This window comes from Clarias gariepinus, chromosome 16 (assembly GCF_024256425.1).
Source record: "Clarias gariepinus isolate MV-2021 ecotype Netherlands chromosome 16, CGAR_prim_01v2, whole genome shotgun sequence".
NCBI classification, from domain to species: domain Eukaryota; kingdom Metazoa; phylum Chordata; class Actinopteri; order Siluriformes; family Clariidae; genus Clarias; species Clarias gariepinus.
Window position 1 is genome coordinate 11,114,090 of NC_071115.1, and position 18,786 is coordinate 11,132,875.

Genomic DNA, 18,786 nt, shown 5'->3' on the forward strand with positions numbered 1-18,786 from the left:
TCATTAGAGAGATTTTAAGCAATCAGGTGTTACACCATGCTGTAAATAGCAAGCACTCGCACACCACGGGCAATCTGGAAATGCCAGTTAGCCTAATCTGCATGTCTTCAGACTGTTGGGGGAAACTAGATTACCTGGAGGAAACCAACCAAACATGGGAAGAACATGCAAACTCCACATGCAGACCCCAGACCCTATGGTGGGATTTGATCCACAGCTGACATTATTATCAAAGCTTTGGAAAATTACTCAACACTTTCTGACCAATCAGATTTTGGAATTCAATAATCTGTGTTATGAAGCTGAATATCCATTTTTATATTTATTTTTATTTTATTTTTATATTATTATTATTTTATTGTCATGGCATTTCATTAGTTCTTGATTTCAAACCATGTGATCCAATAATGCCGTCCAAGAGCAGGGCCAAAATTAGCACCAAGTCCTTACGACAAAAAAAGGATGAAAAATTCCAAGGGTAAAGGGAAAAAGGTCTGGAAAGCCAGGTGCTGCAACACCAGAGGCCACAGCGTGTAAACAGACATCACCTGCTGTTAACACGTGTCCCTGTGCTGAACATAAGAAACAAGGTTCAGATTCACAAATAAGTATTGCGGATAAAGGCATTGTGTGTGCATGTTTGTGTGTTGCACGTACGTGTGTGTGCGTGCATGTGAGTGTGTGTGGTGCAGGCATTAGAGCAAGGCGGATGGAATGAAGGACGGTAGCTCTGCAGTAAGTGTCCCGAGCGAGGGGTCATTTTAATTCCACCTCGGGACAGACGGATGAAGACGGATTGAGTGAGGGATAAAGTAAAGGAGAGAAGGTGACGATGGTGATTAGCACTGCAGCACCAGAACAAGAGGTGGGAAGAAAGAGGTGAGTAATGGCATTTTAATGGAAAGTTTTTTTGTTGTTCTTGGTTTTTTTTGGCAGCAATTTTTCCAAGCTTTTTTTCTCCTCACACTTTTTCCTGATTTTTCTCCCAGACAGTACAGAGAAGCACGATCATATATACTGTACAGCGCAGATAACATAATTAAGCACATCTGTTTTTACAACTTAATTATCCACAATTAACAATATAGCACACACACACACACACACACACACAAAAAGTCCTTCATCTAAAGTCTCCTGACCTCCTCTTGCTCCTGTCTCGCCTACACTAAGGTGTTACACCATGCTGTAATTAGATTTATCCTGAGGCTGTGATGAAACTCACAATCCTAAAATTCAACCAGCATTTTAAAAAGTCTATTTTTTCCCCCTTATTGCATATCTTTTTTACCTCATTGCATATCTCTTTCCCCACTGCTTCCAGCACTATACTTAACGATGGATGTCACAGTGACCCAGATCTATAAAATATGTCTGGCCACTTATCATGAGAAAATCATGCATGATATCATTCCAATACAGAGCACACACATACTACGGTTTATTACGGTTAATGCAGATTAGGTTTAATTTAACCTAATCTGTATGTCTTTGGACTATACGGGGAAATCTGAGTACCTGGGAGAAACCCACCAAGCATGTGGAGAACATCCAGATCCGATTTCACTATGCACAGGCCGAGATTATTAGAGTAGAACAAGACGAAGATAGTCAGGTAAAAAAGCAATCAAACTTTCGACCCTGGAGGTGTGCAGCCACAGTGCTAAACACTACGTCACCGTGCCACCTTAGGTAGATCTAGTGTAATTTATTTTCCCTAATATACAAGCTGCAAATGAAATCAAGTCCAAGTATGCAGTGTGCAAAGGTGTGAAAAACCACTGAAATGATAATAAAAAAGCAATGTGACAGGATATTAAATCACCTTTGGTTTCAAAATCTACCAGGACCAGTCACTTATAAAACCTTCAGGTGATAATGACCTTAACATTGCATTAACATAATGATTTCTCTTATTTGTTTTACAAAGTCGTGTTGTAACTGATGCAATTATAATTCCAAATGCTTTTCAAATCGATAGTAAACTTTTACTTTTAAAAATGCCTTCATGGAGTAAAAAACAAAAAATAAAAACGTGTTCATTAGAATTGCTATGCATTAGACCTCTCGTTTTTCTCTTTGTGTTTTTCCAGCCTGGAAATTACACTACGCATTACTGATGCATTCTGACCTCTGACTATGACATTACTACTAGAAAATCTGTTCTGTTTTAATCATTCATCTCCGATACCGCTTCTCTTGTGTACAGGGTCATGAGGAGACTGGAGCCTTTTCCAGGAGACTCAACACCCTAGACGGGTCGGTAATCTATCGCAGGACACATCACGCATTCATAAATTCGGAACGTCAATTAGCCTAATCTGTAAGTCTTTGGACTGTGGGAGGAACCCAAGCATGGTGAGAACATGCAAACTCCACACACACAGACCAACAGAATTAAACCTTCGACCATGGTGTCGCGACACCACAGCGATAACCACTACGCCACCATGATCTCAACTCTAAAAAATCACATTGCTGTTTTAAATGAGTTTAAAGTAATGTTTCCTTTAAATCTTGTACAAGGACCAGACAGTTTGTCGTTTTTGAGAAATTATCATCATATACTAATTTGACAAATTATAGGAGTTCAGATGTCCCTAAGCTTTGATCAAATGCATCATTAACTGCAGTCTAAACAAAGTGCCTTAGCTCCACCCCTTTTTTATATTTTTTTTATATGGGGGATATGCAGTTTCAGCTTTGACTTAATGTTGATTGAGAGGAATGAAAAGGCTTATCAATATTGAATTGAAGTGCAACTGCGGTTGGAGGTACACATTAGTATGATTAGACTGGATGCACTGGGATCACTGGGTTGAATAACAGTCATAACTCTACACTGTGGCCACTGAGTTATCAATGTTTTTATTTTTTGGACAATGAAGTGGTGGGGTCCAGGGTTTACACTGATCTTTTTGAATGATGCTCAGAAATAACATAAAAAGATATTTTGAGCTTTCTTCAGTGAGGAGAGTGAGTGTGTGTTAGAGAGAGAGATAGAGTCTTAAGTGCTGATCAAAGCTGTTAGTGGTTTTGTGCTGGCACATCTACGTCAAGTAAGCCCCTGCGGAAAAGGTCTTGAGGACGGCAGAAGAGGGAGCGACTCAAAGAGATTATTAGAGGAGAAAGAGACAAAGATAGTCTGGGAGGAAAGCAACAACCTCTTATGTTTTTGAATCAGTTCGAAGGCTCACCTACCCAGCTGTGAGATCCAAAACTGTCCATGCTGGGTGCATGCATGTTTAAAAGGGACACAGATGTACTATACATCTTTCTGATCTCTCGGCGACGACACCAACACCCCCTCCGCACATACACGTTATCCATGGATGACCCCAGCTGCTCCTTTTTCCCAGTCTACGTGTTCGTGTTTGTGTGACTCACTCTGCTGCATCTTCTCTATCTCTGTTTTTATAATTGCCTGGAGAGTTTGTTTTCATGCACACAGCCAAACTTGTGCGTCACTGCCTCGACGTGAAGGAACATAAGAGTGGCCAAAAATCTTATCGCATATTGGTGTATAAAAACATAAAGAATCAAAGAGAACTTCAATTGCTCTGGTATCTGTTATCATGATATCTAATCTGCTTTATTGAACAAGTAGTGATACTAGTGGTAATATAGAAGAACATTCCAGTTACGAATTTCCACAGATGTGAACGGACGTGGCTGCCGTGTATTGTGCAAAAAATAGACGATTATATACAATACTTACAGTGTGTACGTGAATGTATAAAATGTCTAAAATCTGGTATATGGGAGAAATGAATTGGCCTTACTAGTATCAATAAATCAGTCTGGAAGCATGATCATAGAAAATTATATTAGAGTTCATGATTATAGGGGTCACAGTACCAATAAAGTGGAAAACAATTCGAAGACAAAATGGCGTCCGGAATAATATTCATTACATAGTAAGATTCATTTCCTAAGGCGAGATTACATTTTTTTTTGTGTGGGGAAAGGGGACAGATTAAGTCAAGTGGATTGGTATGCTTAACATTGTATATTCGTGTCAAAGGCATATAAGACTCACTTTGTCTGACTTAAGAACAAATCAGACTTACGAACATGCTCCCGGAACAGAACTCGTTCATAAGTTAGGGACTACCTGTATTAATATTCACCTATCAGCCATAACATTAAAACCACATGCGTGTGTTCATACTGCCGAAACAGCTCTGGTTCTGTGAGGCACAGATTTGAAAAGATCTGCTGTGGTATCTGGCATCACGAAATTAGCAACAGAGCCTTAAAGTCCTGACTTGGTTTTCCCACATGTCCCGCTGATGCTCAATCAGAGTGAGAAGTCTTTGCCATGATCAATGTACCATCCACAAGAATGCCAGGACTCAAGATCAACCAGCAGACCATCAGCCAAAAACAACACACTGTCTGCATGACGCTGGCGCTTGCCTTCTACCCACAGTGCATCCTGGTGCTATCTTTTCTCCAGACATCTGGACATCCACGTGATGTAAAGGAAAACATGATTCATTGGACCAGGACTGCTTCTCCAATTGCCTCATGGTTCAGTTTCGATGCTGTTGTGGTCAAGTGCCTGGTGTAGGAGCTTCCGGCAGTGTAAAGCGGTCAGCAGGGGTACCACAGCTACACAGCCCCATGCACAGCAAGTTCTGATGCACTGTGTGTTCTGACACCTTTCTGTAGGACTCAGCAATGACTTTTTTCAGCAATTTGTGCTACAGTAGCTCTCCTGTTGGACCGGACCAGGCAGCCTGGCCTTCACTTCCCATGCACATCAAGAAGCCTTGGTTGTTTGTTCACCAGTTGTGCTTCTATTAGATCACTGTTGGTAGGTACTAACCACTGCACATAAAAAAAACCCCACATGAACTCTCATTTTGGAGTTGCTCTGACCCAGTCATCTAGCCATCACAATTCCTGTTGTCAAAGTCGCTCGTATCCTTATTCTTGACCATTTGTCCTGCTTCTAACCCATCAACTTCGAGAACTGACTGTGCAATTGCCACCTAATATATCCCAGCTCATGACAGGTGCCACTGTAAAGATATAATCAACGTTATTACTTCAGCTGTCGGTGGCGTTAATGTTACGGTTGATCGGCATAGATTTGACATAAAACAGCAGGTTCACACTTATTTTGTCTGACAAAAGCTATAGTCAAAAGTTTTCTCAAGTCACCTTTTCCCCCCACACTACATACTGAATAAGAATATGTATTGCTACCTACTGTATACCCATGGACACACTGACAGACGTAATCTTTTATAGTTGTGTGTAAACGTCTGTGTGAGCAAAACCAAATTAAAACTTTCACAGTTGCACATGTTGATTAACCATAATGTGCAAAGTGCATTCCTGGCATGGCTCATTTGAAAGCGGGGTCTCCCACAAAACTCCATGAACCTTGCCAGACATCTGGGAGCACAAAATGATTAATGAGTTTAAACACTGGAAGGCAGAAACGGAAGTTATTTCGAACCACTTCTATGCCAATTTTTTTTTTCATGAATGTAATAATACAATTTAATAAGTTCACAATAACTCTTCCATCAGTTAGGGCAATTGTTTACTGTCTATGGTGATGCATTCACAGACCTGGCCTGCTCTCCGTTTAACCAGCAGCATTGCTTTGTGTAGTATTAGTTTTATTTGTCTTATTTTATACGTATGTTTGTGTTAGAGGGCTTTTTTTTTATATTTTACTTTTTTTTTTTAAATCACAAAAATATAAAATGATAGATTTTCACCCACACACAAAAAAAATGCAATCTAGTGAATTAGCATAACAATGTTTTCCCTAATGATTATAAAGCACTTTTATAACTCTGAATACAGTCGTCCATTAAATGCTAAGCTTGGCAGTATTTTCCATAGGTGCAGCAATCCATGCAAAATAGATTCAAGCTAATGACATCAAGTTTTACATTAGTTCGTCTTTTTTTTTTTTTTTTTTTTTTTTAGACTTAGGAACAAAAATGACAAACAAACTTTTCCAGAACGTAATAAACATTTATGGAAAAAAAATAAATAAAAACTTTTGTATCCAGCTTAAAAAATGAGGTCAATTATTGGTACTTAATGTAAAGTTTGTACCACCAAAAGGGTCACATTTTATATATATATATATATATATATATATATATATATATATATATATATATATATATATATATCTTATTATCGTGCAATACCATTTTGAATATTCGATGTAATAAAACAGTCCTCAATTTGTATTTTTTTAATTTATATGAACCACTCTGGGGTTTTAGAAAATCTATTATCTATATGCAAAGGTGATAAACTTTAAATATAGGCTAAATTTCTTGCCAGTGAAAGAATGTGCTTCTATAAGGTGGTATGAAAAAGTTTCAAGATTAGCTCTGTTTACAAGGAAGTCCTTTATTTATCTACGTTTTGTGAGTCAGTCAGATCATGGCTCTGGTGTACTGAGAAAACGTTCTTCCCTGATGGTATCCATACACTAATAAAACTCTGGGATAAGTGCATTAGTGTAGCAGGGGATTATGCAGAGAAATAAAGGTAGTTTTTACTCTCATACAGTAGCTGTGTGCTTTGTTATTCTGCACAATCAAATGTGACTCGAACGCCTCTCGTACTTTGTACAGGCTAGAGGAGAAAATGCTTCTGGAGTACGCAGTCAGGGACAGCTCGCCTCTGTTGAGTCAGTGAATTCCTTCATAAATGCATCCATTTCAGCTGCTGTCAACCTCAATGCAATTGACTGGCAATGTCTGACTGGTAGACTAAGGCACGACCTTGTCCTGAATAAACTGAAATGTGAAGATATGACAGGCGAGTGAGAACCAAATAATTAAAGGCGCTTCGGTGAAAAACATCTTTCAAAGTAAATAGGAGAAGCGGCTGTAGAGGGAGGAACAGAGCTAAACGGAGCGAAGTGATAGTCACAGGGGAGAATTTAAAGCAACCCCATTAAACCTGCTCTTGCGAGGACGATTCACTGACTTAACTTAAGAAAGAGGTTAATGAAGTTAATGTCACTGCAAAAGTGTAGCTTGTTCTTACCCACCTCTGATAATATGTTGGATTAAATCGACTATAATGAATGTGAATACTGTATATTTTGTTTCTACGCTTCAGTCCTGATAATGACTTGGTTTTCTGTGTGTGTGCGTGTGTGTCTACAAGATGACACTGTAAATTCAAATATTAGTATAAATACAGTATGTCACTCTGAGTAGCTTAGCTGCAATGACAACACCCTGAGATCTTATCTGTAGATAGAGACACGCAAACAAAAGGGTAAAATATGTGTGTGTGTGTGTGTGTGTGTGTGTGTGTGTGTGTGTGCATGTTTGTACATGTTTTTTAGTCTTATGAGGTGTCGTGACTAATTGTCATAGGTTCAGTTTTAAGCCTGAAAATGCCAATTTGGATAGACGCACCACACACACGCACTCACACACTCACACACATCATCATCATTATCACAGCTACAGCATGTCTAACATGAGGTGCGAGTGCACTCGTGATACAAAATGAGAACGAGCTCCTGGTACATCCTGTTTTTAAACAGCCAGTCATATTGAATGATTACACCAGTCATTTCCAACTTACTCAACGGACGTAGTCATCTGGTCCATCTGCGATTCCACGGTTATTACGGACAAGAATTTAGATTCTCTGAATGGAGGAGAGCAACAATAACGACAACAACAACAACAATGGAAACCCTGTTTTCTTATAAATAGAGGCTTTATACAGGGTCTGACAGCCCAGGGTTCCTGAATTAATCAAAATCTCTAAATAAACAAAAATAATAATAATAATAATAATAATAATAATAATATTGCCACAGGCTCTTTTACCATCGATACTGCGTCTGGAAATTTTGAACGTTTTAATATCTATAATCTAGCCCAAAATATTCTTTACCGCCTATTATAGGATTACAACAAGCCGAATAAAAGCTTATTGAACCAACTTCTTGATATTATTTTATTAATTTTAAGTTTAAATCAGTTTTGATCTTTTAAAACTATTTTTTGCTAATTTAAAGCATTTATTTCTACAGCTAATTTTTGGTTCAATAGGAATGTAGAGTGAAAATGAAAAAGGAGACACGGTGGCATAATGGTTAGCACTGTGGCCTCACACCTCCAGGGTCCAGGTTTGATTCCCACCTCGGGTCTGTGTGTATGGAGTTTGCACAAAACATTACAAGACATTCAGATTATGTTAATTGCTGTTCCAAAATGTGTGAGCTCCCTGCGATGGATTGGCACCCTGTCCAGGGTATACCAGGCCTTATGACTCAAGTCTCCTGGGATAGGCTCCAGGCCCCCATGACTCTCTACACATGATGAAGCAGTATAGAACCTTGTCAGTGAACTATACTGCCAACCTCAACAAAATAATCGTTCATTAATCATATTCGGGGTAAAATCTGTAATTAAGCGTGATATTGATTTGAGGTCAGTATCATTGTAGCTAAAGTTTTGAGCCGCGATTGTAAGTTTGATTTTCGCTGATATATATCACTTAGTCATTGTCTATACCACTTTATTCTGTATACAAGGATTTAGGGCATGAGGCTGGGTAAACCCTGGACAGGGTGCCAATCCAATGCAGGGCACACACATGCACATACTCACATGCTCATTTATACACTAGAGGCAATTTGGGAACATCAATTAGCCTATCCTGCTTGTCTTTGGGAGGAAACCCATAGAGAACAAGGAGAATATGCCAAGACACAGACACAAGGTGGGAATCGAACCCGGAATCTAGAGTTGCAAGGCGACAGGTTCCGGGTGGGTATATGACTGTCTGATAAAACATTTATACTTGTGTTGCACAATTAACCACATAGAAATAGAAAGCGCAATATGAACTCGTGCAATTATCTAATCACGAAAAAAGGTGCAATTTATTACATGTAATGTATGCATAGTCAATAGGTAATTCATATGACGTTTTGCATATAAAGTGTGTGAAAATGACCTATGGACTGCATTATTTGTTTTAAACTACTGGTGTGTGGTTTTGGTGGCCAGGAAAGGCTAATTTGACACTAGTATAATTAATTAATATGAAGCACCTGCAGCCATTGCGCTGAACGGGGAAAACATCAAAGAGACAAGAAAATCACAGGTGCTGTCACATCAATGCAGTAACAAGTCATTCCAGTTCTTTATACTTTGCCAGAGGTTCCATGCAACCCATGTACCAAGGGCTGACACGGGTTATTAACCAGCCTGTGAATCATGTCACATTTTGAAAAGGTGCATTTCACAGAAATAAAGCTTAATAGACTGAAAAATCTGTGACATTATTTATTTATAAAACCAAGTGAAACTCAACAGCTGCTTTTAGACTTCAATCATACGTGTATTTTTAAATAAACATGTTATAAATTGTGTTCTTACCATGGATAACTTCTTTTGTCTAAGACAATCAGACATTCACTACAGATACAGTACAGAGAGATTATAATAACACATCATGACACACAATCATAGAAAAACAAAAATATGAAGAGCGAGGGCACGAGGAATTAGTGAGGGACCAGGACTCGCAAAATTAAAGGTCAGATAGTGCTTGGGAAACTAAAATTTCTGTCCAGGAATGCAAAAAAAATATTAAGGAACACAAAAACAAACTTCAGTGCAAGAGTGTGTGAAAGGCAGGAAGTGAGACTAGCTGGTCTCATCACTCAGTTGTTTTAACAGGAAAGCGTTTGCTCCCAAATAGTTATGACGTGCAACTCAAAACCTGACACACGGGAACCTCATTAGTATGCGACATAATCGCCTGTTAATTGTTGGCCTGATTCTCCAGATGGTCAGCACAGTCAGACCGGCACACGCACACACACACGCACACACACGCACTCATACCAAATGCTAAATACTGTGTTTATGATAAGCTTAAGCAAAAGCCCTTAAATTTCACCTTTGTGTACTTTTATGTGGTTTAAATATATTAATTAACACATTTGACCGATTAATATTCTAATTCCTGTTAAAATACAATTTTACTCTTGACCTCCTGTTCATTAGAACTTCAATTTATATGGTGTCTAAGCCGCTCGCAGTATTTTTGGCGAACAGATTTGGCCGCAATGGTTCACTAGAGCTTTACTAACATCACAGTTCCTTATTTTTTTTGTTGTGTATTTTATATTTCTACAGTTTCCAGCCCTGCTTTAACCCTTTTAAACTTAAAATTGCACCAATCTGTGGTTCAGAGGTTAGGGATCCCGGTTGTAACCAGGCATCCCGTTTATAGGGGCGGATCATAAGGTTGGCAGTTCAAGTCTCAGCTCCGCCAGGTTGCCGCTGTTGGAGCTTAGAGTACGGCCCTTAACCCTGTCTGCTCCTGGAGTGCCGTATAATGGCTGACCCTGCGCTCTGACCACAGACTTCTAACAAGAAGCTGGGATATAAAGAAAAAGAAAGAAAGAAAGAAAAAAAGAATTTCAATATGCAGTAATGTTTATGTGACAAATAAAGTCTGTATTTACATTTAAAAACTTAAGGAAGCCCGTAATTAGTGTTTCTCACAAAGTGATCACATAATTGTGGGCCAGATACCTCACACTGTCACACACTGTTTGTTTTCGACTAAGTGAAATCTGGGCGATACCTAAGCCTACCTACTTGTTTTGAAAACTATCAAGTCTGTTCCCAAGGCCTAAAGCAGAAAGATTTATCCTCTAACAGACTGCTCCCAGGAGACAACCACAGAACCAGTTTTCCCATGGCAAAAAAAAAAAAAAGACTGAACATAAAGAGGGAAAAAAAATCAGAAGAACATTATTACAGGGTGAGGAAATTCTTCGCTGGCCTTAAACGAGAGTTTTATATGTCACAGTCGGTGAGAAACTTCTAAATGTCAGGACAAGTGTGTGAGCAGCCTTCCAATTTAACAACCTGCGTGCCAAGATCGCTTCTGACAAACCCGTCCACACACACCCACACAAACACACACACGGTCCACATAGAGCGCTATTGTAAAGTGTTCCGTGTGTACACCTTACAGACTCTCCTGCGGTTCCCGTTAACACCCTAACATGCTGGCAATAACAGGTTTCAAGGGCCTGAATGAAGCTATAAAGCGTTTAAAGCAATCTTCATAATGAAAAAGTCTATTTAAGAGCGATAATAAAAGACGACTCGGCTCATTATGGCTGTTTACTGAACTTGGTAGAGTTAAACACTTTCCGAGCATAAAAGCATGAAAGAGTGCTTCAAATTTTTGGTTTTCTTGGAAAATATGCACGAAAAGCTGTCTGTAATTAATTCGACCCAGCTGCATTATGAGATATTTAAGTAACATTAGATTAACAGCAGACAGGTGCTGTATGGAAGATCAGGCTTTATATACTTGTGTAACTTGTGTATACTGTATGTAATGTTCAGGCCCAGGTTCTCACGCTCTTGCATTCAGCCAAAAGGTTCGGAAAAGTCACTGAAAAGTTAACTTTTTATTATTAGGAAGTGGGTACGTGGTTTGTAATTGCTGAACAGAAATCAGGAGGAGAGCACAAGTTGGCAGAATGGGCTGGGTGGGCGGGATGGCATGCTCTCTCTTCCACGTCAATCATATTGTCAATAGCCATAGGCATCTGTGACCACATGTGTACTACCAGTAGTTTCATGGTCTTTGCTGATTTTTTATTTCTTTCTACATTGAAAAACAATGCAGAAGGCATCCAAAATTGCAATAATCTGCTTTGAACAGATACTGATATTGATATATTTCTGCTACTTATACTCTGTAAAGCCTTCATAAACCCGATGTGCTGTAAGTTGGTGGTTTTTGAAGTTAAATGAACTTCTCCACTGCAGCAGAGGTAAGAGGTTTCATCATGGTGCTTGATGGGTTTTGCAAATGCGCTTGACAGTAATCTTTCTTCCAAGTGTCTTATTCTGGCCTGGGACACACAATGTACCTGTCCTCATGTCTCATGTCAGAAAGCATGTTCAAAAGCTTGTTTATGCTTCTGCGTCAAGTCTGAGCCATAGGTGCTGTGTAGCCATACTCTATCATAGGGTATGGTGTAGCCTGATGTGCGCCTCTCCTGACATGTAACTACATTCCATCACCACAACACACAGTTAGAGATCCCTACTGTGGAATCACACCACAACAACTGTGATTGATCCACATGGTTGCAAAGCCATTCCGGGATTCTTCATCTTCTGTACAGATTTACAGCTTCTTCCTCAAACAAAATCGAGGAGAGACCAGTTTGACAAAGTCCGTGAATTTTCATTTTCAACTTATCTGGTGTTCGACATCAATAAGGTCCCACTCCAACAAGATCCGCTCACTTCCATTCGCTAATACACCAAAAACAAAAACTTACCAGAGAGTGGCGAAGAGACTAAGCACAGTGGCGTAGAAACCCTGCCGCCAACTAGTGGTTTGAGGATGTCATTGCATTGCGACATAAACACAAGTACGTACATGTACACACGTATAAAGCTCACAACGTCTCAGGCTCACAACTTGGATAGGCTCTGCTTCAAAAGTGATCAGTTTATGTAAACATGACTTTATCCGTCAATCTGCTTATGTATTCACAGTACTACAAAAATCTAAAATCAAATCTGACTCCTTTTTTCAGTGCGCCATCATGCCAGAATCTTAAAAAAATAAAAGGAAACAGGAAAAACTTGACCAATGACATCATGCTGTCAGAATGCATCTAAGTTACAAAGTCAACTCTGAAGAATCAGAAGGCAGCATGATGTGCATATTAACTTTCAGGAAACAGAAACACGTTACAGAACTAGCCAGTTTTCTCGTAAGCACATTTATTTGCACACACACACATACACACACCGCCATTTTCCACAAATGGAAAGAAAAAACGTTTAATCATTAAACTATATAAACATTATAAGCGGAACATTTGATTTATAGATTGCGCAAATTGTTCAGAAGATTATTTGTCTATTTGGTTGTTTTGATTCAAAAGTAAACATTAGAGCTTTATTCATCAATGACATACAAATTCACACTTTCTGCATAAACAACAAAAGTCATGAGTGAAAAAAAAAATGCTCTCACTACCAGTGCCAGTTTAGTCATACACAAGAACACACTCACATGCTGATGGGATATCACAGGCTATAGGATTAGCTTGATTACACCATTGACACAAACTTTATCAAGAACATGCAAAAGAACCTGTCTTCACCAACATGTCTTTTATCTATCTATCCATCCATCCATCAAACCAGAATACACTCAGCCATTACACAGATTGTACACTTTACAGCCACAGACCTGTCTAAACTCCTCTTTGTGAGACCGCACTCACCTGATGTGTCCCACATGTTCAGCTCAATCCGGTGTTTATCGATCTCAAAGCTCGCTGTGTAGTTTTCAAACACCGTGGGAACATAGCTCTGCAAAACAAATAAGCAGCACAGCTTTATAATCATTGTTATTTAAAAAATATATTTCATCTATAATACAGTGAGTAGAGTGTCTCAAAAAATTAAGAATCATTGAAGAAATCATTAAATCAAAAGAAATCATTAGAAAAAAACTAAATTTATAGGACATTTTCATCTGTTTGTTCATTTGTTTATTTAATTATTTTACTTGGCAGGGACGGTGGACAGACAGCAACTGTCCCATAATTAAATGCCCTCTCCAGGACCTTGGCAGATGAAAAAAGCTGAATATTTTTCAGTTTCTGGTCAATTTTTTTTTTATTGTTAAAATATTTTTAGCCCAGTTTTATTTTTCAAAAAGCATATACATACGGCAGAATAAAACTTACTTAATGGCTATAATAAACTAAATATTATTATTATTATTATTATTATTGAGACACAATCATTAATCAGTCTAATTAAAAATGGCTTGCACTTGGCTTGAGTAACAACACTTTACTTATTAGTTACAGTTATTACCAGATAACTTTGTGGTTATAATTTCATTACATAACAGACACCAACATGTGGCTTATTATCCTGTTTTGTTTTTTTTGTTTAATGAATGAATGACGCTCCCAGGCCACAGGATTCAGTTCTCTTAGTGACACAGGTGCAACTTTTTTTTGGTCCAGCTGACCACCCAGGATGAGTAGACTCGTCCACAATACTATTGTTAACATGGTTAAGGAGTCTCCAGTGTCAGTGAGTTGTTAGGGTCAGTGAGGTTTTCACCATGGAAGAGTCCTCAGAACAGAGGAGGTTTCCAGTTGCTTGGTAACACAGCAAGCTTGTTTCAAACCACAGTGACAACAGAACGTAAAGTACTTGTCATACAGATGTTTCACAACATTAAATGTTACTAAACTTATGAAAATACAATGCAACTTTAATACAAATTCTTTTAAGCAAAATTTGGGTAAACTGTAGTGATTTCAGCAAGAAAGAATATTTCTGCATGTTCCTTTTTGTTGGAAAATAATAAGCCTCAGAGTGTTGTCACACCACCCTGATTTCTTTCATTCTTCACTTTTGTAATTTGCTGGATATTGTTTTTTTATAACCTTTTATTCATTTAAAGATATTTTATTCTCTCTTTTACTGTTCTCATATTCTCTTGTGTAATGATTTCATGTTTTTATCACTAGTTTTTATTATGCAAAGCTACCCTGTGATGCATTAAAAGACAAAGGACATTACACAAGTAAATAAACTGAGACAGTTAAAATGCAATTTGAATAATATTTATAGCCCCAAATAAATACATTTCAGAGGAGGGGTGGAATGGAATTCTGATAAGAAGGTGCCTGGTTCAAGCCCCAGCAGCGCTAAACTGCCACTATTGGGTCCTTGAGCAAGGTCCTTCACCCTCAACTGCACAGATACAATCAGGTGTCAAGCTGACAGCATGGTCCTGTAAGAAACCGCCTCTGAAACGACGGATTTCTCTCCTTGGAGGGGAGTATTTGTTGTCTGATAGGCATGTGGACGAATAGTGATACACACACAAGACATTTATTTAGTCTGTCTGCAATGACTCTGCTTACAGTATGATCAGTATCATCACACAGGACTGCAATAAAACTGGCCTGTTTAACAGACATTATTCTACAACTGAAAATGTCACTACTAATGTGTGCTAAATAATTTTAGCCCCAGATATTTTTTTCACACGGAAATCTTGAACCAAACAACCGTTAATGTCAGATGTGTACCTGACTCAGTGATAATTAGCTGAGAAACAGTGGTTACATTAACCCCTGGGAACCGATTGACAATCCAAAGCCTTGACTCACTCTTGGAGTATCACATATGAACAGATTTGAAAATAACTCAGAGCTGATGTATTTATGTAACAGAGACAGTAATATGTGGTTTAGTGACATTCCATAATATGCCTCATTAATTCCAGGCACAGGATTAACCGTGTGAACACACAGAACCATTTTCAATCATTGCTTGATTTAAAAAAAAAAAAAAAAAAACTGATTTATACTGTATTTCACTGATATATTCATCTGTTTATCTGTAACTTTTGCTTATTGTAGTTATATACAATTAAATTAATTTGACATTGTGATATAATGCTGTTCTTCTTTACAGAATTACAAAAGACTTTGATGAACAAGATGAATAGAACTAAACAAAATATAAAAAAGCAATAGATATGTCAGTAATTACAGTAATAGATTTTTAATCTCCACCTGGAAATCTTGAACCTGTTGACGCATAACAGGGTTCACATGAGAAACTTTGATTACCCTTGGAGCCATTTAACGCCTTGGACACAAGACTCATCGTTACGCGCGAGCGCGCGCGCGCGTGTGTGTGTTTGACTAAAAGATCTTGATTTGATCCTTACCTCTGGATAGCTGTCTTTAGCGAACACGTGCAGTAGCGCCGTTTTACCGCACTGAGTGTCCCCGACCACCACGATCTTACACCGACTGATCTGTCCCTGTCCCTCCATCCGCGCACCGGTCAGAGCGTCCCCGTCGGAGCCGCGCGCGCACAGCCGCAAAACCGAACACCATGCGCTGCTGACGGCCAGACTGCGCGGCGGTGAGAGCCAAGGCAAAGCCAGGAAAAAAAACAAAACAAACAAACAAACAAAAAGTACACCGAGTCCGCTTGTGGCGCTCAGACTAATCTTCAGACACACAGCTACGACTCCGTGCGCCTCGTCTGTCGGTTCCCACAGTGTCGCCACGCTCCTTTTAGCATTCAGCAGCGCGCGTGGCTCACGCCTGTCACCTGCTCTGCATAACCACGCCTCCCGAATCCCCAGCATCCAATCGAATTCCAGGGCGTGCCTCGCTTTGTTCTCATTCATAACATTTGCGCGAGATCGGGATGGGCGTGTCCTGATCGGCGCAGGTCGATTCGGACTATAACAGTGTGTTCTAGTAATGCGTGGATTTGAAAGCCTTTACACTAATCAGCCATAACAGTATGACCACCTGCTTATTATTGGGTAGGTCCACACTTTGCCACCATGACGCCTTTCTATCACAACCAGCATTAACCTTTTCCTCAATTTGAGCAACAGTTTAATCAGACTACACGATCCAGCATTCACTCGCCGTGTGTATCAGTGAGCCTTGGCCACCCTGTTGCCAATTCACTGGTTTTCCTTCCTTGGCTGGAGGACTCTGTCAGAACAACTTCAAAACTGCTGGTCTTGTGGGATGTTCCCAGGCTGCAGTGGTCAGGACATATCAAAGTTATAGAAGGGAGGAAACAAAGTGCACTGGCGACAGGGTCATGGTTGGCCCGTGTAGTCCGATCCAATAGAAGCACAATTGTAGGTCAAATTGATCCAAAAGTTAATTGCGGTTGTGATAGAAAGGTGTCAGAACACACAGTGAGTCACTGATATGGAGGAAAAAGGGGGGACCTACTCAGTATTAGGCAGGTGGTCATAATGTCATGGCTGATCGGTGTATATTATTGAATTATTTTGGGGGTAAAAAATACCCCTTGTAGGATCAAAACATTGTCATCATGCAAATTCATTTGATTTGATACCGCTCAGTCTAATTAATGCAATAGCAATGGTTTGTTATTGTAAGGAAACAATGGGTGATTCTAAAGAAAAGGCTATTTAGGAGTGGCTCTAAACACGAAGGCCTCGCCTTTATCAGCCCAGCCCAGATACTAAACCAAATTAAGTTAAACATAGCGTACCTAGGACAGACTTTCTGGCATTTACATCTACAGTAGTTCTAGTTCTTTCATGTTTCCTTCCAAAAGTATCAATGATCCTGATTGTCCAGATTTTCAGGTCCACTTTAGTCCACTCTGGATCCTTGGGAGTGTTTGTCCAATACAACGCTTCATCATAAGCATGATAACAATGGTTGTTCATTTTTTTATGATATGACAAAAGACAACCAAGCACAGAACACACTGATGACACATGGTGCAATATAATGCTTCACTGCTGACTAATATGCCTGAAAATGAGACAGAAGATGAAAACAGCACAATGACTTCAGACATCACTCAAATGTCTCATCTGTTGATTTGCAAGACAATGTCATAGGATTTCTAGAATGCAGCTACCACAATTCATCTTTATACAATAAACAGACAATCCATGCTCTACGTTTTTGTTCAGTGTAACAGCAATTGAGTAGCAACAGCTGTGCAAATGAGTTCAGAGTGTACAACTGGTAAAGGTCATTTATTGACATGTTCTTTACAGAACAATTACATACATACGTCACATCATTATGTTTTCCACAAGTAATAATAAGAGTAATATTCTGTATTAAACTTGAAGCAAAACAACCATGACTTCATTGTCCCTGTGTTTATATATGTTATTTTGTATGTTAATATGATATATTATGTATTCAGTATGTTAGTACGATATTAGTAAATAGATTTTTGCTTTCTTTTATGTTACAATGCTACACCAAAACAATACAAAGGATATTAAAAACAGTTATAAAAGTGTGAACATACTCTTTATTAGACGGTGTTTACAAGATGAATAATTCTCCAGTCATATCATTTGCTATCATATCATTAATTATTTACATAATTCCTGATGATAAGGACAGATCTAAGAAATCACACACCTTATTTCACCACATTACCCATCACGTTACCTTTCCCTAACACTAGACCTTAACTGAAGTAAAACAAAATGACATCTACAGAGCCGTTTACTGCTGACAAGTGAAGTGACTAAAATGGTAAGTACCTGTCCAATGGTGGGGTACGTTATGCAGTCAGTTTATAGTCAGTTCTCACAACTGATGTGTGGAAACAGAAAGCATGGGCATGAATAATGATCTGTGCAACTATGACAATGGCCAAGGTGTGATGTTTAGACAACTGGGTTGAGTCATCTCCAAAACGGAAGGTCAAAACATCATCACACCACACATCATACACACTTCAATAACCGACTGTTCACTTGCTGCCTCTCTGCTATCTCTGTTACAAGTAATCAATAACTATGTTCATAACATCACCTTTAGTGCTACTAATCCACACTACTAATAGTTATCTTAGTATTATAGTATATACAGTATTTTAATTCTAATAAGCCTGTGTCTAACTGATTTACGGGTGTTTCAATAAAAATAAGCTGAAACATATTTTAAATAAATGGAAAGGCGATACATTGGCGGATACAATGGAGGTTCTTCAGGAAATGATTCAGCATATCATCTGGTTTACTCTAGGATCCAGTTCCAGTTTCATATCCCCACCTGCTGATTTGATATTGCCATTGCAGATGCAAGCAAGTAGTATCTGCGTAGTTTAAATTCACAAAAAAATATAATATCTTGGAAAACAAAAAATACAATCTCTTATATACTAGATTCATTACATATAAAAGTTTTTT

At 38.8% G+C, this 18,786-nt stretch overlaps 1 protein-coding gene across 1 annotated transcript in view; it reads right to left on the reverse strand.

The window, feature by feature from the left end:
- The window catches only part of rnd2 (Rho family GTPase 2), a 28,351-nt gene extending 12,226 nt beyond the window's left edge, over positions 1-16,125 (reverse strand). Inside the window, exons 1-2 of the mRNA XM_053514684.1 lie at positions 15,787-16,125; positions 13,304-13,391 (exon numbers count right to left, since the gene is read on the reverse strand). Of these exons, the coding sequence (XP_053370659.1) occupies positions 13,304-13,391; positions 15,787-15,894 (196 nt within the window). The 5' untranslated portion in view covers positions 15,895-16,125. The remainder of the gene's footprint in view (positions 1-13,303; positions 13,392-15,786) is intronic.
- Between the last annotated feature and the right edge of the window lie 2,661 nt (positions 16,126-18,786).